The following is a 22,377-nucleotide window of genomic DNA, read 5'->3' on the forward strand; positions in this document are numbered from 1 at the left end:
GTCCCCTGTGGGTGACAGAAGAGCTGCCGGGCTGACCTCGTCCTCGGGGTCAATCTGATGTCAAGCATGTCTCCACGCTTCCTGGGCCCTGAGAGGGAACGCTGCAGGGGCAGATCAGAAGCCCTGGGATTTTAATGAATATGCCACGATCCGCAAACCCCTGGCTCTCCTCCTGCCCTCATAAATACACGAGCGTTCCTTGTGATAATTAGCACAATGATCTGTAGGTGTGTGCCGGTAAATTTAAGTGCTGGCACATAATTACTTTTCTAACAGAGGCAAAAAGATCTCTCCTGAAATCTGATTTACATAATGAATCTGTTCCACCAAGCCCCTCCTCCCACAAGCCTCCGACAGACAACTTAGCCTGGACCACGTAGGGAGTCGGAAGCCTGTGAGTGCTGGGGGAGGGGGACCTTCTATCCAGCCTGGTTCTCCCTGCTTCCAGCAGCCCAAGGCTTTGACACACCGCCCCAGAAGGGTCTCCACCCACGAAACGGCTCAGACCAGATCGAGGTCAAAAAGCAAGAGACAGGCACCAAGAACATTCTAGATGAGCTTTGGCACAAACAGGGGAACTTCTAAAAGGAGTGAACGGTGAAAAGATCATAAATGCAACATTCATGTTTATGCACGACCAGCAAAGGCCAGTCACATTAGCTAAGGGACAGTGTGGCTCCAATTATGAGGAAAGGGAACTAGATTTGTAACCCCTGCACTCAGAAACCTGAAGAGGGTGCGGGAAGATCAGATCAAAGTAGTAATAGCAGTTCTCTATAGCAAGGGCGGGGGTGGAATTTTACCTTTTTATTGCTTACATTTTACATTACTTGTATTTTCCAAATAAAGATGTATCTGGGAATTACTTCCAGAATTAAAATTGAAGTTGAAATAAATCTTTAAGAAAAATTCACACACACACACACACACACACACACACACAAGATTTACAATAGAATTTCTTTTTCATGCTGGGCTCCTATGCATTTAGAATGATCCAGTTTAAAAAATAATAAAATGATTCTGTTTAAAGAGATACAACTTAGCCATTTTATATCCTATGACAGGAAAGAGTGAGTCCTTGGTCTCACAGGCAGAGGGAGGAATGTGAAGACCTGCACATCATTGCACACTAAGAACTGCTCAGGGCTTCGTCATCTGGCAATGCAGCCATGGTTGGGATCCTTAGGATGAGGGTCAAGGTGGCCAGGATCTTTGCGAGGGCTCTCTCTTCATTTTTGAAAGAGCTAATTGTAAAGATGCTGTGGTGGTCTTCCCAGATCAGGTGGCCACAAGCCAGAGTGAAATCAAAGAATGTAGACTATTGGGCAGAAATGTTGGAGATTCTTGGAAGGTCCCTGTGTCTATATCTAACTGGGTCTCTAGGATTCTATTCAAAGATCTATGTTGGTGTTTCATTAGGCTCCCTTTAGATCCCTTTTAAAACAGATTTTTTTTTCTGTCTTCATCTCAATCTCCGACCCCCAGTGAAATTTTAATGCCACATTTTGCTAAAAATGATAAGTAGCATTCTTTTTAATGGCTGGGTAATATTCCATTTTATATATATATATATATATGCCACATTTTCTCTATCAAGTCATTTGCTGGTGGGCATCTAGTTTGATTCCATATCTTGATTATTGCAAGTATGCACAATTATCATGTGTCGATTAAAAGTAGAAAAACAAATATTTGAAAAGCTGGAAATGCTATCTACCCAGATTTGATCATAACATGTTGTATAATGCACTGAATTATCACACTGTACCCTATAAATAGATAGGTATGATTAAAATGATACTAATTAATAAAAAACTAAGTAAATAAAAGTATATTTTAAATGTAATGACACAGATCAACTCTATCTGACCTGTTTTGATACTCCAGCTCTTCAGGGGACCACAAACTACAGTAACATCCGGATCTTCTGCCTCCCCCAACAACCAATTTTTGCCCCCGGAAGGGGTGATTTCACCTTTTGGAAATCCATGCTCTATGTGCACGCTGGATACAGGCACAGAAAACGAGAAAAGCAATAGAAACCTTCCATTTCCCTGATAATATTTCCTAAGTTGTTTAAACTTCCATAAGGAGGTATTACTGTCACTAGAAAAAAATAAATAAAGCTGTGTGTGTGTGTGTGTGTGTGTGTGTGTGTGTGTGTGTGTTTTAGTAGTGCCAGGGGAGTGTAAAACCACAGACTGAAACTCAAATGCCAAAAAACAAAAAAAAAGAAAGAAAGAAAGAAAGAAAAGGAACAGAAGCAAGCAAGCTGGTCTTTGAGAACTGTTTGGATTAGGACCACGGCTGCGGCTCGTCTGCCAACACACCTGGGCAGCCAGGCTCCCAGGGAGACCGGCTTCCGGATGCTGCTGATGTTTTCTGGTTTTCTTGCTCTGCTCACTGAGAAGGCCCTTGTGGGACTCCTGGAGACCTCACTGAAACGCAACCAGACCATCTTAAACGCCACCGTGCTGTTCCAGAGAGCGCCAGCCACAGAAGATCTACACCCAGGCTCCCTCCAACCCAGGACCTCCACCGGGTGCTCGGAAACTCACAGGAACCAACAGTTTTGAAAGACAAGGAGTACTGTTGGGAGAGACCTGTGCCTTCTGAAACAAAGGTGGCTGAGAGTCAGGGGCTAGCACCACACTGGGCAGCAAGCCCCTGGGGCAGAAGGAGGGAAGAAACCAGACTGAATGAAAGACAGCTCCACCCACAGAGTCCTATATTTGGTAGGTCATTTGAACAACTTCACAAAACAACACTAACACCTTTCACACGCAACACATGCCATGTATTCTACTCTGGGCCAGTCTGTTTCATATTTTAAGGGCTGCTCACCACCATCCACTAAGAGGTCATAAGCTCAGATTGAAAAACATAAACGTACCCAACCCTCCAGTGCACAGACGAGAAAGCGGAGCCTCAGCAAGGTCAAATCCAAGGTCCCAAGGCTACCTCCCGCCAGAACCAGGATCAGCTCAGACGCAGGGAAATGCCAACTGGACCAGTCGCACTCAACCCAGTGAACACCTCTCTTGGGTTTTTTTTACCCCCAAACACCCAAAGGCCAGGTGCCCCGGTGCCCTGTGAACCTGGGGTCACTGTCCCAAGCCAGATGGTTCCACAGCACTATCCACTTCACCAAACTGACCCCTGTGTTCCTCCCCTGAGCGGCTTCCTTGCCATAAGCCTCAGCATCCCCAGAGGTGGGTCCTGGAGCTGCTGGCCTTGAAGGGCTGAGTTTGCTCACTGGACAGAAGAACCCCGACGGCGCGGCTCCCACCCTGAATCCTGACGCATAATTTCCAAAACGCATTGAAGGTGGCCGCGCTAATGGGTAAGACTTTGGGGAGGGGGTTCTTCAGCATTTTCAGACAAGGTGAACCAGCGCTTAAAATCCACCTTGTAGATTTAAAAGATTATGGGTCCAGCGGCTCTGCTGGCTGACCAGGGTCCACCTAACTTCGTGATGCGCCCCGGGAAGGGGTAAGGGAGGTGCAGAGAGGGAGCAGCAGAAGCCAGGTGACGCCCCACAACCTTCCCTTAGCCACGCCCCCTGCCCTCAGGGGACCCTCCCCAGCCTGCTGGCCTGGAGGCCTCAGCAGCCCCCAATCTCTGTTGCTCTCATAAAACCAAGAAGATCAAACTCAACTGCCATCAGAAAAGTGTCTGGCCTCTCTGCTCCAAAATCTGAGGTTCCAAACGAGCGTGCCAGGTCTCCACCTTAGGTTCCCCCAGGCAGCTCGGATGACCCTGCTAAAGTCACGTAAGTCTTCCATTTAAATTGATTTTTGGTCTTCCCAGCACCTTAGAAGGAAGATCCACTCTCTAGACCATTCGGCCTGTAGGCCAGATTGGCCAGGCACCTGCTCTTATAAATAAAGTTTCCTTGGAACACAGCCCCGCCCCTTTGCCTGCCTATCTTCCTGGCTCCTTGGCTTCTCCAACAGCGGAGCTGAGCAACTGCAGGGACTCTGGCCTGCAAAGCAGAAGTACTTACTCTTGGGGCCTCAACGGATTTCTGGACTGTCTGATAGGCTCCCTCACCCCTTTTTTCTTTGCTTTTTTAAATCGTAAAATACACATAACATGAAAGTTGCCATTTTAATCATTTTTAAGTGCCCTTTCAGGGGCATGAAGTACATTCACATCACTGTGCAAACATCACCACCTGCACCTCCAGAGCTTTCTCCTCCTCCCAAACTGAAACTCTGTACCCATCAAACAACAGAGAAGCTCCCAGCTGCCCTCCCGCCAGCTCCCGGCAACCCCTGCACTCCCTCTGTGTCTGAGGATATGAGGACTCTGGGGACCTCATCTGTGAATTACACGCTATTGGACCTTCATGTCCAGCTTCTTGCACTGCTTAGCAGACTGTTTTCAAGGTTCTCCCAGGTTGTGGCAGGCATTAGAATTTCCTACCTACGACTGAATGATGCTGCATCTATAGACCTGTGAATTACGCTGCCATCTGCTAATTCTTGAATCTCCTCTTCAGCTTGCAGCTCCCTGGCTCCCGGTGGCCAAGGCAATGCCTTGGGCTTCCCTTCACCCTCAACTGAGATGAGCCTCAGGAGCCAAATTCCCACTGAATTTCAAAGACCCCCGTAGAGAAAAGAAGACTATCTCAGTAATAGTATTTTCCATGGATTCTATGTTGAAACAGTATTCTGACATATTTGGTTAAGTGACGTGTGAAAATCAGTATCACTTCTTTCTTTCTAATGTTCATCGGCACCCAGAAAATGTAAGGCAAATAACTCGGCTGGCACCCTGTTTTCCAGGGGTGTCCCTGGACTAGATTCTGTAAGGGACAGCAAACTTCTCCCGGAGGGGGCCAGATGGGAAACAGTTTGCTTTGGGGCTCATATTTATCTCTGCAGTTGTTACTCGGAAGCAGCCACAGACCATTCATGAAGGCATGAAGCGGGGGTGTGTTCCAATCCACTTTATTTATAAAATCAGGCCACAGGTCAGAATTAGCCCCTAGGCTTCTAGAATACTACTAGCATTAAAAAAAAAAAAAAAGTCAATTCTAGAAAATTCCACTTTCTGGAACTCTCAGTGAAAAGCCACTTTTGATTCTGCTGGAGCTGGGAAACCCAAGTCTTGGGGCCACCGGACAGCCCCTTGCAGCCCGGGCCCCGCCCATGCAGCCCGGGCCCCGCCCACGCAGTCCGGGCCCCGCCCACACAGCCCAGGCCCCGCCCACACAGCCCAGGCCATGCCCACTCTGCTCAGGCCCCGCCCATGCAGCCCCTCTGCTGCACTCACTTGGGCGTGTGCGCCTCGTCCACGCGGTGACCCAGCTGGAACTCGTGGGATTTGCTCCTGTGCAGCGCCGTGAACCCCGGGATCAGGTGGATCAGCTTTCGGGAGGAGGGCGGCGGCGTCCCCGGGGGCTTCAGCTTGTTCTTCCTCCTCATGGGCGGCGTGCCTGGCGGGGTCACAGTGGTGACGATATTCGGGGTACGTGGTGGGGTGCGGACTGCGTGCCGCTGGCGGGGTGAGGGGGGCAGGGAACGGTGGCCCGATTCCAGGGGCGGCGGCGGGCACAAGCCTGGGTAGGCGTCCACGGTGAGCCTGTCCACGTGGGTGTACACGGGGGCCCCCGGCGTGGGGCTGGTGTGACACAAGTGCTGGACACACTTGGACTGGACCCTGGGGCTCTGAGAGAGGTGGGTGCGGATCCACGGGGCGGGCTCCGGAGGGCACACGGGATTGTTCTCCTTGCCCGTCTCTGGGGTGGGCCACTGGATGATCCAGTCCTGCTTGGAAAGGTTGCCTCCTGGGTGGAACAAAGGAGCAGAGAGACGGTGGGTCAGCCAGGGGAAAGCCCATGAGTTCCCGGGGATGTGCCATGACGTCACATGCACGTCACCTCACATGCACATGACATCACGTGGGCCAGCGGGCCACGCGACAGCATGGCACCTCCCATGTCTAGTTCCATCATAGGCAAGTTACGCCCTTGCAGATCACATCGTGTGCATGTTCCGTAATAGGGACATTACATTATATATTTGTGATATCGTCTGCATAGGGTCTGATATGCTCATTATGTCATACACGTATTACGTCATAAGCACATTTACAAAATCCAACCAAACCCACTTGGCCCCTCCAAGAAGTGAAGGAAGCCCCCTTGTTGATCTTACCGTCCCCCGTTCAATATCCTCCTCTTCCACGGTTTCCCAGGACTGGGAAACTGGAAAACCGGGTTCCTAGCTCAAAGGCCCAGAATGGCACTAAGTTCATCGTTGCCTGCTGAGCCACAGTGTCAAGGTGACTGAAAGGATTTTTGAAGATAACTTTACCTTCAGTGGCAATTTTAACACCTAACCCCAGCCAGAGATACATGAATAAAGCTCACCCTTGGTCCTTCCCTGATGGCTTTCTTCCCAATGCACCCTCACTTGGGACCTATGTTTCTGAGCGCTCATTTGAGCATCTGTCCAACAAACATTCTCCAAATGCCGATGATATGCCAAGTACCACGCTTGGAAAAGGCATGACAGGAAGACATAGCCCTGGTCCCCAGGGCTTCTATTCTGCAGAAGCAGAGATTGGACACACCAACAGACCTGCTCACTGGAGCGTTTCATGGAGTTATAGCTCTGGCAGGGAAATAAAAGGAATGATATAATAAACCGAGTATGGTGACAGTGAATGGATAACCAATTGTGGTCCAGACACACCATGGAATAGTACTCAGCCAAGAAAAGGAAACTGAGGATTGAACTAAATGAAAAAGGCTAATCCCAGAAGGGTCGCCACACTGCCTGACCACTTAACATAGCATTTTTGAAATGACAACATTTTAGAAGCAGAGTAGATTGCTAGTTGCCAGGGGTTAGGGATGGGGAATAGGAAGAAATGGATGCATTTGTGGGAAAAGCAGCAACAGAGATGTGCAGAACCTAGCGTTTTCTACTATGGGGCTGGATACCTGAATCCACCCAGTGATTACATAGAAGAAAATACACACAGAGAGATTGCAAGTAAAAACTAAGGAAATCTGAACAAGATCAGTGGATTGCATGGAAATCAATATCCTGGTTACATTAGAGTCTTACAAAATGTTACCATTGAGAGAAACTAAGCAAAGTGTATCAGGGATCCCTCTGTTATTTCTAGCAACTGTGGTGAGTCTAAACAGTTTCTCAATCTAAAAAGTCTATTAAGAAATTAAAAATGGGGCCCTGCGTGGTGGCACAGGCTGGGAGCCCAGTGACTCAGGAGGCTGAGGCAGGAGGATGGCACATTCAAAGCCAGCCTCCACAAAAGCAAGGCACTAAGCAACTCCACGAGACCCTGTCTCTAAATAAAATATAACATGGGGCTGGGGATGGGGCTCAGGGGTTGAGTTCAATCCCTGGTACCAAAAAAAGAAAGAAAGAAATTAAAAATGGAGGTGGGAGATTACACCAGCAGAACTCTGGGAATGCCATCTAACGAAGTGGCATCTTCAGGACAAGAAGGGGATGGCCATGTCAGCAGGCAGGGGCAGGCACACCAGCGGGTACAAAGGCCTGGCGGTAGGAAGGATTGCTGTTGTGGTGGTTGTTTTAAGACTTCTGAAGGTTTATTAGAAGGATGGAGACTTTTCAAAAGAATCCCATTGTAATGAACACAGATTGAGGTTTCCAGCCTTCATATCAATAGCATATGAACATTTTTTACTCATTTACCCTATTGACGGTACACCTACAAATTTGTCCTAAAGATTCAGACTCTCGGGCAGCAAATATACAGCCTTTCTTCATCCTCCACGCTGAGATAGAAACATATCAGGGTCAGAGAGCACCAAAGTACCAGGCTTCAAAACCACATCGGTGCCGGGTACCGTGGTTCAGACCTGTAATCCCAGCAGCTCAGGAGGCTGAGGCAGGAGGATCTCGGGTTTGAGGACAGCCTCAGCAACTTAGTGAGGCTGTAAGCAACCTAGCGAGACCCTGTCTCAAAGATAAAACAGAAAGGGCTGGGGATGTGTCTCAGTAGGTGGTTTTCTCGGGGTGTGACCACAGTGTGACTACTGGCCCCACAAAAGGCTGAAGGAACCCGTGACAGACAGGCCCCACCAGGCCAGGGGCGAAGGCACCCTCCTCCACGAGCCCCATGGAAAGTCTGGGGAGTTGGAGGAGGCATGACCCATGACCCAGTTAGATTCATTTCTCAAAGATCACTGGGGTCCCTGCACGGACAAGGGGGTCCGATAAGAGGGTTTTGCAGGGACAACGTAACAAATGATGTTGGCTCTGAAATTGATGGTGGCAGCAAAGCCACCGTGAAGTGGGCACCTCTGGAGGACAGACATCAGGTGTTCTCACTCGTTCACCGACGCGGAGAAGTTGGTGTTGGAGAAGAAGAAAGGAGAGGAGGTGGGGGCTGGCGGGCCGGGCAGGGCTGCAGCCGGCGGGAGGAAGGGTTTTCCGTGGCTCAGCAGCGCAGCCGGGTAACTCGGGTTGACAACTACTAATTGCATACTTCAAAATAGCTCGTGGAGGGGATTTTGAAGGTTCCCAGCACGAAGGAATGATAAATGTTTAAGGCGATGGATGTGCTGGATACTCGGCTCTAATCAGGACACATTATGTGTACACTGCATGTATGATGACGACGAGGTGACAATCAAAAAACTGCATCATGAAGCCAATGATTTTTTTTTTAAAAGAATGGGTAAGGAAGGGGTTGGGGGACAGGCTGGTGGGGACGGAGGAACAGGACCGGGGAAGGGAACGGCCTCGGGTCTCCGGGATGGGCCACCGGAGGAGATGTGGAGCAGGGAAGATTCCAACGCGGAGCCCCTTGGTGACAATCGCTATGACAACGTGACAGGAGCCCCCGTACGGCTCGCCTGACCGTTTACAATGCACTTTCATGGCCACGGACTCTCTGCCCCCATTTAAATTAAAACAACTCACTCTGGGATCACATCTGCATCACCAAAAACAATCCCAAATTCACATAACGAGAAAAGGCCATGTCATTCCACAGCCACGGTCCCTGTGCGGCTGCCGAGTTCCCCAGACGGCTTTCTGTGCCTCTTTCTTTAAGAAAAATATAAAAAAACAAATAAAAATCACCAGACAGATCCATGGGTCATCGTCTGCTCCCTTCCCATTTTAATAGGGCTTTTTTTTTAATCTGAATTTTTTGTAACTCTGGGTACAAAGGGCCAAAGCTGAGCTGAGCTCCGTTTTGGAGATGAGGATACCGAGGTCAGCAAAGATGCCGAGAGGAAAAAGGCCCAAGGTCACGGCAGCGTGGTCACCGGCTGCCAGAATCTGAACCCAGGACCTCGGCCACCTGATGACCAGGGCACACAGGGGCAACCACACGGACCAACAGAGATCAATGGGAAGGGACGCTGGAACAAGGGCTCGTTCTCACCAAGACCCTCCGCTTCCCCCGTCCAGGCCCCCCTCGGCCATCTCTGCTCCCCATTAGGTATGCACACTCCCTCCCAGTGACCCAGAGCCAGCTCTGAACTCGGGTGACTTGGGCTTCAAGTCTGGCCGGCCCCACTTCCTGGCTACGGGACCGCGGACACTCCCCTACCCTCTCTGAATCTTGGTTTTATCCCCTGAGAAGCAGGGGACAAAACCTTGGGGACTATGATGACAATAAATGGAAGAGCACAAGCTACGTGCTTAGCCCAGCCCTGGTCACGCTGGTGGCCCTGTCACTGTGAGGCTAATGAACTCTGCGAGCCAGGGACGGGACAGAGACTCAGGCCCACACAGCTTCTCCATCCCGCGGCGAGGTCTGGAGTGATGTATTTGCCCAGGATGGACGAACAGGCTGTCAGATGAGCCCACGCAAAACATGTGTAAGGAAGGGTTGTTTTTTTCTTTAAACCACCTTACACTTCTACTTCAAGGCAAGACCACTCTGCACGCTGTCCCTCTATCCGTCACCCTCCCTGAGTGACATGGAAAGAATCTGGGACTGGGACCCAGCTGGGATCCACCACTGACCAGCTCTGTGACCTTAGGCAAGTTCTTTAACCTCTCTGAGTCTTGGGGTCTTCTATGGTAACCAGGAAACAGAAACCTGCTTGGGGCTACCTCAATCAGAAAAGGATGAGGAGGCCACAGGGGACTGTTGAGCAATTATCAGAGCAGAGCCAGGAGCAAGTCATGAGACAAAGTGAGTGAAGCCCCAGCCCGGGCCACCCCAGGGGTACAGAGGAACGGACAGATGCCTGAGCACCTTCAGAAGCATCTCGGTGCTCGTGACTCCGCCCACCTGTCCCCAGGCTGTGCCAGCCCCTGTGTTTGGGCACCTGTCTGTCTTCCCCTGCTCTCAAGAGGCTCAGAGTCCAACCAGAAAGATCTACAAGCAAACAGGCTTTCACTGCAGAGCAATGGAATCCCTGGGGCAGAGCCCAAAGACCTACGAGCAGGGATTCCAAGGCTGAAGAGCCAAGAGCGGGGATGCAGACTGCGGTACGCCCATTCAAAGGGTGGGAAGAATGAGGCTGAGCCGGGCCAACCGGCATGCACCTGGGAGACGCACTCAGGGAAAGGTGCCCGGCTGGGGGTGACCTATGCGTGATGCCATCTACAGGAAATATGGAAAAGTGGCCAATGCACAGAGACAGGGGGCAGGTGAGGGATCCCCGGGGCTGGACGCAGTGGGTGGGGCTGGCCTTGGAGCCCTGGGAATGTTTGGAACGAGGTAAAACTGTGAGCGCACTAAATGTCACAGATCGGTTCACTTGGAAATGGCCAACTGTATATTCAGTGAACTCCCCTTTGATAAAGAGGGTCAATCAGTGCCATCCCCACCCCGGACCCTGTGTGTGTCCGAGAAGGCGCAGCAGCACGCGGGTGCGGGGGAGGGGAGCCCAGCTGGAGCGGAGGGTCAGGCAGGAAGGAGAGGGACAGGTTGGAGAATGGCGAGTCATTCGGTGAAGTTGGAGCTAGTTAGAAGAAATTCGAGGCTGGAGAGGAGGGGAGGGAAGAGGATGCTGAGAGGTTAAGGGTCAATGTGACTGATCCCCTGCCGCTTGCATCCCAAACAGGGAGGTGGCCACCCGCCTGCCTCTTGGAAACAGTCGCACCTGGCCACGGGCACGGTGGGTGCTGCGATCTGCCACGTCATCCACCTGCAAGCACAAGGCTCCGGCCCCAGCCCTCGGTCCTGCCTAGGGAGGCACAGGCGTCCCCCAACACGGACAAGGACGGGTGGAAGCCAGGTTTTGGCCAGGCCACATGCTACAGCTGCAGGCTGCCCCCACATCCCAGCTCACCTGGAGGGAAGGGCTGGACCTCCCAATGGGCCAAAGCTGAGAAATGGGTCAGCACTGGAGGCCAAGGTCCTGCCTGTCACCGACCAGCCCCTGGTCACAGCAGAGGAAGGGCTGGGGCTTCCAGCATCGGTGGCTTAAAAGTCACACAGCCCAGTGGAGGGGCTCCCTCTCCTGGATTTTGCCATCAGCCCCCCTAAAGCCCAGTGTGCTGACCCAGAGTGCAGAGGGCAATGAGGAGGGCTGTCCATCTGCCACTCCTTCTGTCCCTGTGTCATAACGGACAACCCATGTGAGAAATTTCAGCCCCACACCATCATTCCACGAAAGGGACAGAAATCACTCTATTTTATAGACGAGGAAATGGAGACACAGAGAGGTTAAGTGGCCTGCTGAAGGCCACACAGCCGGGAGGAAGGACAGCTGGAGTTTGGGTGTGCTCTGCACCCTTAGCCCCAACACGAAGCCCAGGTCTGGCTCCATAGTGTCTGGTGGAAAAAGTCACAGGAAACGCGGGAAGCTGAGCCCCGAGGACGTGGCCCAGTCAGACAGGCTGAGTCTGAGATTCCTCCAAGACACCCAGGCGAAGATGCCTGGGATGAGGTTGACCCTCGCCTGCCTCATCTCCCCAGAAACTGTGGGACGCTCCCCGCAGAAATCGTTTTTCAAGTCTGGGAGGATTGATTGTGAAATTTCAAAATCTCCTGAGCCCATCCAAGACAGTGTCAGCCGCATTTTAGACTTTTCTTTTTTCCACAGATCTGACGTGATTTAATCACCTCACCTTCCGTCTCCTCCCCTGTCTGATCCTGAATCTCCAAGGCAGATGTCTCACGACCCTGAATCACCTGCAGGGCGGGGAGAGGAGGTCCTCGCTCCCTCAGCCGGAGGAGAGGCACCTCTGTGTCTGGAAGACTCGCTGACTGAACAGAAGGGGCAAGCATCCATCCTTCTGAATATGCATTGAGGAAGTGGGAGTTTTAACTGCACAGAACAACCCCAACCTCTGCAGTATGACTTATCCTTCCAATTTCCTCCCTCTGACTCCATTTTCTCATCTATAAAATGGGGATGACCACAAAGCTTTCCCCCAGGATCGTTCTGAAGATTCAATGAAACCGGGCAAGCAAGGCATTTGTCTGGTGCTGGTGCAACGACACAGAAACGTTGGTGTACGACAGAGGTGAGCCCATCTCTTTCACACGATGCCGCTGAGATTTAATAAGTGTACGAGGTGCCTTGCCTTGTGTCTTGGGCAGATCCCATACACAAAGATCATCCAGGCCTTATGCCTGATCTCGCCTGATGCCACCCCACCCCACCACAGAAGGCAAGACCTGGTGTCAAAAGTCACCGGGCCTTATTGTGGTTTAAACTGTCTCTCCAAAAAAGACCCTTTCAAGAGTTAGCCCCCAATTAGCCCACCTGTAAACAGGATCTTTGCAAATGCAATCGAGTTGAGAGGAGCTAGCACAGGACTAGGGTGCTCCCTGAGCCCCAGGGAGTGTCCTTAGAGGAAGAGAATAGGACACTCGGAGAAGACCGTGTGAGCATGGCGAGACCCAGGCATGGAAAGTAGCTGCCAGCCACAGAATGCAGAGAAGGGCCAGCACCCGCAACACTGGGGACAGAGAGGCCTTGGCCAGACGCCCCCCAGGGCCTTTGGAATGAGGACAGCCCTGATGACACCTCGATTCTGCACTTTGAGCCCCCAGACCTGGGAGAAAATAAGCTCCTGTTGCTGTAGGCCAGCTCACCTTTGGCCGCTTTGTTACAGCAGCTGAAGAGAACTCATACAGCCCTGCCCAGGGAAATCAGCCATCTTTGCTGAGCACGGATTGAGAAATCATTATAGTGGGGGTTGGGGCTGGGGCTCAGTGAATGGGGATGAACAGGGACCCACTGCCCCCACCACCTGTAGTTCTGCAAAGACAGACAGACAGACAGACAGACAGACAGACACACACACACACACACACACACACACACACACTCCACTGAATTTAAGGAGGCACTAAATCCACCCCCACCTTTCTTAAAGTTCCTTTCAAAGTCTGAAAGGCAAGAAAGAAGAAAGAAAATCTCAGCCCGACTCCCTTCCCCTGGCAGCATCCCTCCTTCCCCTCCTTTGCATTTCAGAATCCGAAGTTTAGGGATGAAGAGGCAGAAAGTCTCATTTCATTACCCAAATTGCCCGCCGCTCAATTGACAGGGACCCGACTCCTCTCTGCGGAGCCTCCGAGGCGCCCGGCTGATGGGCTGTGCTCCATCAGCGCGTCCCCTCTCCCTTCTGATCCTCTTTTTAATAAAGTCTGAGGGAAAAGAGGTAATTTTTCATTTTAAATAGGAGAGGTGTGGCAGCCAGGGGCTCCGGGGGTTATTAATCGTCCCCCTTTGCTATCTTGTCATCCATTTCTGGAAAATCATTTTATTTCAAGTCTTGCAAAGGGCGGGGAGAAGGGAATAGGTTTTAAGAAATGAAAGAGTCCGAAGATTGATTAAAGGCATTTCAAGGTGTAGGGGTTTTATTTTATTTTTTCCCCCTTTGACATTCTCTGATAAGGGACTTGGGGAACTAAAAGCCACTTTCAAGGGAGAATGTGATTTAGGAAAGTCGAAGCAAGTGTCTGACTCCTTTGTCCCTTCCCGATTTATTTATTTATTTTTTTGCACAGACCGGCACCGGTGTGCCGTGCAACACGCCTGAACTTCAAAGGCGGCGTCAGAATGTGCACCCTCCCTCCAGCCCCTTGGAGGCAGAGGGTCCAGAGTCACCACGGCTGGTAGTGTCCTGGAATAATTCAAAGCTCTTGCTAGTTCAGGTCTCAGGAAGCAGGACTTTCAGACACTCTGGAAAAACTGGCCTGAAGTCACGGATAAAGCCAACAGTCATAACGTGAGCGTTGGGATCAGAGACGCAGCATCCCTCCTCCCAGATCCAAAGTCCAAAATACTCTGAAGCTTTCTGACTACGGCCATGGGCACCTCCAGGGGAAAATTCCACCCTGGCTTCATGTGACAGGTCGCGGTGAATACACCGGAGCACGAAGCCTATTACATGAAATGACTCTCAGGCTGGGTGTGGAAGGAGCGCATGAAACATGAATGAGTTTCACGTGGAGCGTTGGGGCCCATCTCAAAGGCATCTCGTTAATACAGAGGCAACGATTCCAAAATCTCCAAAGGATCAGAAGTCCAAGAACGCTTCTGATCTCAAGCACTTCAAATAAGGGATACTCAACCAGTAATAATAATTATGAAATCATTTTAAAAGGTAATTAGCCTGGCGTGGTGGCTCATGCCTGTCATCCCAGCGGCTTGGGAGGCTGAGGCAGGAGGATCACGAATTCAAAACCAGCCTCAGCAACTCAGCAAGGCGCTAAGCAACGCAACTTTATTTTTATCTCTAAATAAAATACCAAATGGGCTGGGGATGTGGCTCAGTGGTTAAGCACTCCTGGGTTCGATCCCTGGCACCAAAAAAAATAAAATAAAATAAAATGTAATTATATTCAGAAGTGCTATAATATAACAATTTTAAAAGGAAAGACCTCTTATTTGCTCTTAATAATTACTTTCTTTCCTTTCCCCTCTCCCCTGCCATACTGGGGAGTGAATCCAGAGATGTACCACCACTAAGCTACAATTCCCCAGCCCTTTTTTAAAAAAAAAAATTTTTGATTTTGAGACAGGGTTTCATTAAGTTGCTGAGACTGGCCTTGAACTTGAGATCCTCCAGTCTCAGCCTCCTGATTTGCTGAGGCTGCAGGCATGCACCACCATGTATGGCTGTTATCATACTGATCACAGTTTACTATTCACCCAGCACATAGCAGGTGCCCGATCTCACTCTAAATATTTCATGGGCAACACCCCATGGTCTCCCCACAAGGCCCTGTGGAGAACAGTCCACTCATGTGTCCACTTTACAGTGAGGAGGGCAGGATTCGGGGCAAGAGTGAGATATTCAAGGTCATGGGGCCAACAGCAATGGATTGGGGATCCCATTCCATATCTGCACCCTTCACGCCAAGGCTTCCCCCTGAACCCTCTTAGGAGATCTGAATGGAAGCCCCTCAAAAGCCCCTTTATAGATGGGGGTGGGGTGGGGTGGGGAGGTCACAGGACACTCATTCTAGCCACAACCCCAGAAGGAGTGAGACCCGAAATCCAGGACGGATCTTTGAAGTTCTAGCTCAGAGTCTTTGCAAAAAGAACCCAGTAAAGACAAGTGAAGAGAATAAAGTTGCTAAAGGCATCCAACATCAGCAAGAATCTTCCTGGGAGACGGTGTTCATGAACTCGGCACTGGCCAAACTGGGTGTCCCACTGGGCACTGTCTGCACCCCAGGATGTCCCCAAGTGAAGCCAGACAGATGAGCCACCTCAACCTGTGCAGGTCGTCTAAGGGACGGGACAGGACAGGGGGGTTGGGCTCCCGCCCCGACATTTGCAATGTCATGACCCAGCAGAAGTCTGGTGACGTTAACCTTCTTCGGTCACTGACTTCAGGGTGGCTGTCGGTTTTAATGAAAAGCTCTTTTGGTAAAATTCGTTTTATCCAGGTGCAATTCACATAGGTCCTTCTAAAGCACAGAATCGGGAGCCTGCAGGACACTGGTCACAGTGTGTTGACCACCACCCTATGGGGTTCCAGAACCTTAGCACTGTGCCCACGGGAGAACCACGTGCCCACGAGCAGCCCCTCCAATCTCCCCCGCCCCAGCCTGCTCTCTGTCTCTGTGCATCGGTCTCTTCTGGAGATTTCACATAAAGGGGGGCAGGCACTGCCCGGTTTTCTTTAGGGTGTGCCCCAGAAGTGGGCTTGCTGGGCCACGTGGTACCTGTGTACTTCTCAGAAGCGGCCGTCTTCCACATGGGCCGCTCCATCATAGACTAGAGGAATGTCCCCAAGGTCCATCCATCTAGAAAAATCCAGGTCCACCCAACTCCAGATCCCACACTCTTTTCCCTCCACCAGGTGAATACTGTCGTACTGTGGTCGGTGTTTTCACAACTAAGCCTGTGACTGGACTCTTTCCATCCCCTGGACTGAAGCAGCAGCCGATTTCCGACATCCGTGGGGGACCTCCGTCACCCTTCCTGGTTAATACCACAGTTAGAAGCTACTTCAGGGTCGCTGCAATAAAACAACCCGGTGTTGCAACTCTGCAATAAAACACGCCCATCTTGTAGTTAGGGTCTTTGACACGAGGCGAGGCCGTGTCATCTGGCGCCCACACCAGGCAAGTACGGATCCAGGAGGTGAAGGGTGGGGCAACACCCGTGGCCTCATTTTCAACACCAATTCCAAGCATACCCACGTTGCTGGAGGTGCCTGGACCTGAACTGGATCCATGGGTCCCCTGGAGTCATGGTGCTGAGCCCAGCAGCCCCGAACAGCCTGGCCTGGACTTGGGGTAGATCGGAAGCCGTGCTGCACTGAATTTGGCATTCCTGGGATCTGCTTGGGCTTGTGACAGAGCTGAAGACATCTGTCTCCTCTCACTGCCTTGGTGAGTTTCTCCACCACCCTACCGACCTTCTTTCTCTCTCCCCCCTCCTGGCCCATACCAACAGGGGACTCATTTTGTTCTAGCATCAGATCTCATTATTCACTGGGAATACTGAATTAGCAAATACTGAATCTTTACTCCTGGGACACGCACAGCGTCAGTTTCCTCCAAGCTCTGGTCACAGATTTTCAGGCACTGATCTATGCCCAACCTTGTTCCCTGTGCGTCTCTGTTGAAAGACACCTTATTTAATGGATGTGGTTGGCTGATTGGCTCTGAGCTCACCGCCCGCAGCACTAGAGAACTCCACTCACTTAAAGGAAGCAGTTACGCCATTTATTTTTTTATTCATTTGTTGGCAGGTCCAAATTGCCAGTGGCATCACAGCTCAGGCATCTGGGGACCATTATTAGGTAAAATAAGGATTACTTGAACACAAGCACTCTGACACCTTGACAGCTGATTGGATAACCAACGTTGCTACAAAGTGACGAAAGGGCAGGTAACATATACAGTGTGGATACGCTGGACAAAGTGATGATTTGTATTCCAGGCAGAATAGTTCAAGATTCTGGCACATTATTCAGGAGAGGACCTAATTTAAAACTTACAAATTGTTTATTTCTGGAATTTTATACTTGATATATTTTTTTTTACTACAGCTAATTAAAAGCACAGAAAGCAAAACTGCAGATGAAGTAGAGACTCCTCTACCAATCCTTTTGAATTCAGGTCTAGATGTGCTAGACCTCACCATGGCCCAAATTCCACTCACAGCAGAACTACCGTGGATGGTTAAATCTTGAGAAATGAATGGTGACCACCGAAAGGGGATGAAGAGATGTCTGTATCTTGATCCTGACTTCTCTGGCTCTGTATCTTCTGAGAAATAGCCAAGTCTCTGCCCTCATCCTGCTGCCATGGGCTGCCCCAGGGTCATCTTAGAGAGGGAGGCACAGGGGACCCTCTGAGGAGGTCCTTTTGGCCCAGTCCAGCTCCCACACATACCACAGCCATGCCCAAAGCAGAAGAAGCCAGGCTCATCTAGATCTGATATCTGCCAAGATAACTCCTTACTACGTGCTAGGATGTGGAACCTAGCATGGACTCTGAGCTGAGTTTGAATCCCTGCTCCACCACTTACTAGCTGTGCATCCTGGGCCAACCCACTTAACCTCTCTGAACTTCTGTTTGTGCATCTAATAAGGGAATGATCAAAGAACCCACTTCTTAGGGGGGCTTAGAGAATTCATGAAAACAAAGTAACTTGTTGCTATGGTTATTTAATAATAATTCTGTTATCACTCCCGGGCAGAACTTATTTATGCGTATTTGGATGATGTATGAGGTACATGGATCTGTTAGGCTTCTCCGTGCACACCAAGTTCACGTCCACCCACTACCCTATGAAGACTTAGCACAAAAAAGTAATGAAGCTCGTTTATAATTTTTATATTGGCTACATGTTGGAACGGTAACATTTGGAGACGCTGGGTTAAATAAGATACGTAAAAGTTAATATTGTCCCTCGAAAGGTTAATTATAGAATTACCACCTGATCTAGAATCTCCACTCCTGGGAACACTCCCAGAGGGACCGAGATGGGCTGGGAGCAGACTCCAGGGTCCACAGCAGCCTCACCCTCAGCCCAGGGTGGGAGCAACCGGAGCCGCAGCAGCAGAGAAGTGTGGTCCATCCCAACAACTGATGATTAGTCCCCTTGGAAAGAACAAAACTTCCACACGCGTTATAAAACGGAGGAGCCAGGTGCAGTGGCACACGCCGGTGATCCCAGCGGCTCGGGAGGCTGAGGCAGGAGGATCGCCAGTTCAAAGCCAGCCTCAGCAACCGCGAGGCTCTGAGCAACTCAGTGAGACCCTGTCTCTAAATAAAATCCAAAATAGGGCTGGGGATGGGGGCTCAGGGGTGGGGTGCCCCTGAGGTCAATCCCTGTTACACCCCCAAAAATAATTAATTAACTAATTAAATTTAATGGAGGAACTTTGAAAATCGTGTGTGAAGTGAAATAAGCCAGACGCACTTATCCAAGGCATGAGACTGGGCGAATGACCAGACAGGCATGGAAGAGGGGCCACCTGTTCTACCCAGTAGGCGGGCTCAGACGGCTCGGTGGTCACTGAGCTTCTGTTTGTGGTGACGATTCTCTGCAGATGGAGGGCGGTGATGGTCCCTAACACTGGGGATGCATTTCAGGCCACTAAACGGGACACTTGACAATGATGACTAAAACGCTCAGTCTTGCCCTGTACGTCTCACTACGATTCACACATGAGTGACAGTCGGGGTTCTCGGGTGTCTTCAGGCGGCCACTAGAGCGTCTGCTAATGCACACGCAGCTCACGGGACCCTTGTCCTGGACACAGGTGTCTGGTGCAGTTCTAGACCAGAGACAGGAAACACACCTTGATCAGCTACAGTGTCACAGAGCGTCACGACAAGGTGCCCCAGGGCTAAGGATTGGGAAAGGGCTTCCTTTGGGAGTGTCATTGGAGCTGGGAGCTGGGACCTGGAGGAGGATGAGTGAGAGTTAATTTTAGCAAAGGAAGGGGGACAGGTGACCAGGCCAGCCCCACATGTCCACACAGAATGGGATCCACTGGAGGACACACGAGGGGCCAGGGCCAGGGGGGCAGAGAGTCAGGCAGAGGAGCAGGGGCAGGGCCTGCAGGCCAAGGTGGAGGGACAAGGGTTTATCCCAAGGAGAATGCCGTCTGCCATCCCTACCGTCAACCTCAATGGCTCACTATTACTCTCAGCATCCAAATTCCTTCCTGATGCCTGCAGTTTGTCTCTCCCTAATCAGAGCACAGCCCCCATTTCTCCCTCCTCATCCCTCTCTGCCCCAACCTCATCCTCTGGTCTCCCGCCACGCTGAACCTCTTTCCTTTAAACACGACTCACCTCAGGGCCTTTGCACTTGCTGTTCCCCATTTGGAAAGCTCTTCCCCCAGATCCTGTAAGGGCTGGCTTCTCGTCACGCGGTTCCTTAGCTAACTAACATGTCGCTTCTCCAGGAAAACCTCCCCTGGCCTCCCCGTCACTTCCGATTATATCAAAGTTTTATTTTTCTTCACAGCTCTGAGTCATTTCCTATTTGTGCTTTTATTATTGCGTGCCTCCCGCAGCTGAAATGTAAGGTCCATCAAACTAGGAAGCTGGTCTCTCTCTCTTTCACTGTTCTCCCTCCTAGAGCTGCGTGGGGTACAAAAAAAATAGATAGATAGATTTGCAGACCCTCAAACACTGAGCGAGGGAATGAATGAGATGCTGGGAAAGGTGGCGAATGGCCCAGGGTGACTGGGACCCATGGTCTATGGAAACAAGACCCAGGGGTTTTCACTGCATGATGAGGGGTGTTTCTAGAAAGATCCGTGGGGCTAGTGGAGGAGGTCGGGCAGCATGATGGCAGCAAGAGCACTTCAGAGGCTGACGTGGTGACGGCTTCATAAACACGGGGCACTTGGAAGAGGGGAGGGACCTGGCTCCCCACACACAGGATGCAGGTCAGAAAGGAGCCAGGTCAGCTGTGCCGTCCCATGGCTGCTGGGCCCGGTGCAAGGCCCGGGCAGGTGCTTAGCTTGGGCCTCGGTGGCCCCATCTGCAAAATAGGGGTGACGGGAGCCCCATCTCAGGGGCTTCTTGCAAAGCCGAAGTCGCATCTGACCCGTACACTGCCCAGTGCCCGGCTGGCCCAGGTCAGCGCTCGGCCACAGCAGCTATTATTAGGAATCCCGTCACTTCAGTCACCACGCAGCCCCTCCCGGCCCCTCGGCCCCTGCCCCTGGCCCGTCCCGGGGCTGACTCATCCTGCTCGGTCCCCGCGGCTGGTTGGCTGCTGTTTCTCCGGAGATGGGAGATGTCACAATGCGATGGATGCGCCCGATCATAAAAATAACCAGTTATTTTGATGTGGGGTGCGTCATCCCTAAAAATAACTGGGTGCCTTGGAATTGAAGGCAAATGCTGGGTTGCGTCGGGGGCACAAGCACACGCCACAGGGGTGAGCGCACACACACGCGTGCACACTCATGCACACACACAGTGGTTTCAAGTAGGCCGGGGAGACGCACCGACCCCTGCTCATCACAAGTTGGCGATGGTGGGTTTTATTCAAGGGCTCTTGTCCTCCGCAGGCAGCCCAGAGGGGGACAGATAAGGCAACCTAGTGACAGGGACAGAGAACACCCTCAGCTCACAGCTTCCCCAAGCAGCGGCCAAGCCGCCGACTCCTGGCCTGTGATTCCCCCGGACATCGCCTCTGGGACAGCGCTCCTTCCTGATGTCAGAGAAATGTCCCCGAGGCACGCCAGGTCATGGGGGGGGTGGCTTTGCAGAAGCAGCACCTCTACGGTCCTCGCTGTTACAAATGCCCGGGAGGAAATGTGCTGTGTCCCCAGACCTGGGTTTCTCTCCTGCACACCTCGGGAGCTGTGGGCACAGGGTTTGGGAGAAAAAATTAAAAACTCTAGATTTTTGGGGAAACTGAGATAAAGCCCGATGGGGCAGCAATGTCACCCCCTGGCGATGTCATCCCGGCCTCTCTCTGTGGACATCACTCAGCCTTTGCCTGGAGAGCTCAATGTGCCAGACAGAAGGGGCTGGACTGTCCAGAAGGCAGGGGGGCAGGGGCAGGGCCAGGTTGTGGATCTACCAAGACTCTCAGGAGGGATCTGGAATCTTCCCGATGCTCTGGCTCCCGGAGAGCAACTTTTGCCTCCAAGATGCGGGAGAGACACCAGCTTCCCAGCAGGAGGGCGAGGCGTGGGCAGAGGTGGGAGTGGGCTGGCTGCGATGAACACCGCGTCCGTGGACCAGGGGTTGTGGGGGGGTCTCGCTTTTCTTATCTGTAACTTGGGGAGAATCACCCCTACCTGCTGGGCGACAGCGCTAGGCCATCCCGTGCCAGCCTATAATAAAATAAAAGAAGAAACAAGCGGTCTCATCGTTACACAAAACGTGACACCGTGGCCAGGCTCTAAGCCCCCTGTCCATTCCCAAGCCCGTGGAACGTTGCTGAGAGCTTCTAATGACGCTTCCACCCCCATCAACACCCCCACGGCGGGCAGGGCGAGTCTCGCACCGTCGAACCAGCCTGGGTTCGGATCCTCAGCGGGCGTGTGTCCTTAACTTCCCCAGACTCAGTGTCCCCAGACACCACGAGGCACCCGTTCCCAGGAGGCATGAGGACATGTGGAGAGGACCCTGTTCCAGGAGAGGCTGAAGGAACATCATGGCTCCACCCGACGACCGAAGATCTCCAACCAAATCACAGCCCTCGGAGCCCTGGGGCGTCCACTCACAGACCTGGGGATCAGGCAGGTACACCCCCAAACACCAGCTGTGCCGAGACTGCTCTGGGGGGGCAGTTCCCCCACCTCCAGGGACCTGCGGGGCACCATTGCAGATGGTCCCAGGAACAAGGGACCAAGGGAGCTGTGACCAAGGACTTTGGGGAGGGAGGGTGCTGGGCCCAAACCCACAGGGCTGGGTTCCCACAGGGACGTGTCCTGACTCTCTGGCCCTGTGAAGTCCAGAACCCCAGAGTCACAGAGGCCTGGGTGTTTGTCACTGGAGGAA

The 22,377-nt window shown here is 51.7% G+C and overlaps 1 protein-coding gene across 1 annotated transcript in view; it reads right to left on the reverse strand.

The window, feature by feature from the left end:
• The window catches only part of Ksr2 (kinase suppressor of ras 2), a 350,333-nt gene that overhangs the window by 201,539 nt on the left and 126,417 nt on the right, over positions 1–22,377 (reverse strand). Inside the window, exon 4 of the mRNA XM_021729336.3 lies at positions 5,284–5,797. Coding sequence (XP_021585011.1) covers positions 5,284–5,797 — 514 coding nt within the window. The remainder of the gene's footprint in view (positions 1–5,283; positions 5,798–22,377) is intronic.

This window comes from Ictidomys tridecemlineatus, chromosome 2 (assembly GCF_052094955.1).
Source record: "Ictidomys tridecemlineatus isolate mIctTri1 chromosome 2, mIctTri1.hap1, whole genome shotgun sequence".
Classification (NCBI taxonomy): Eukaryota; Metazoa; Chordata; class Mammalia; order Rodentia; family Sciuridae; genus Ictidomys; species Ictidomys tridecemlineatus.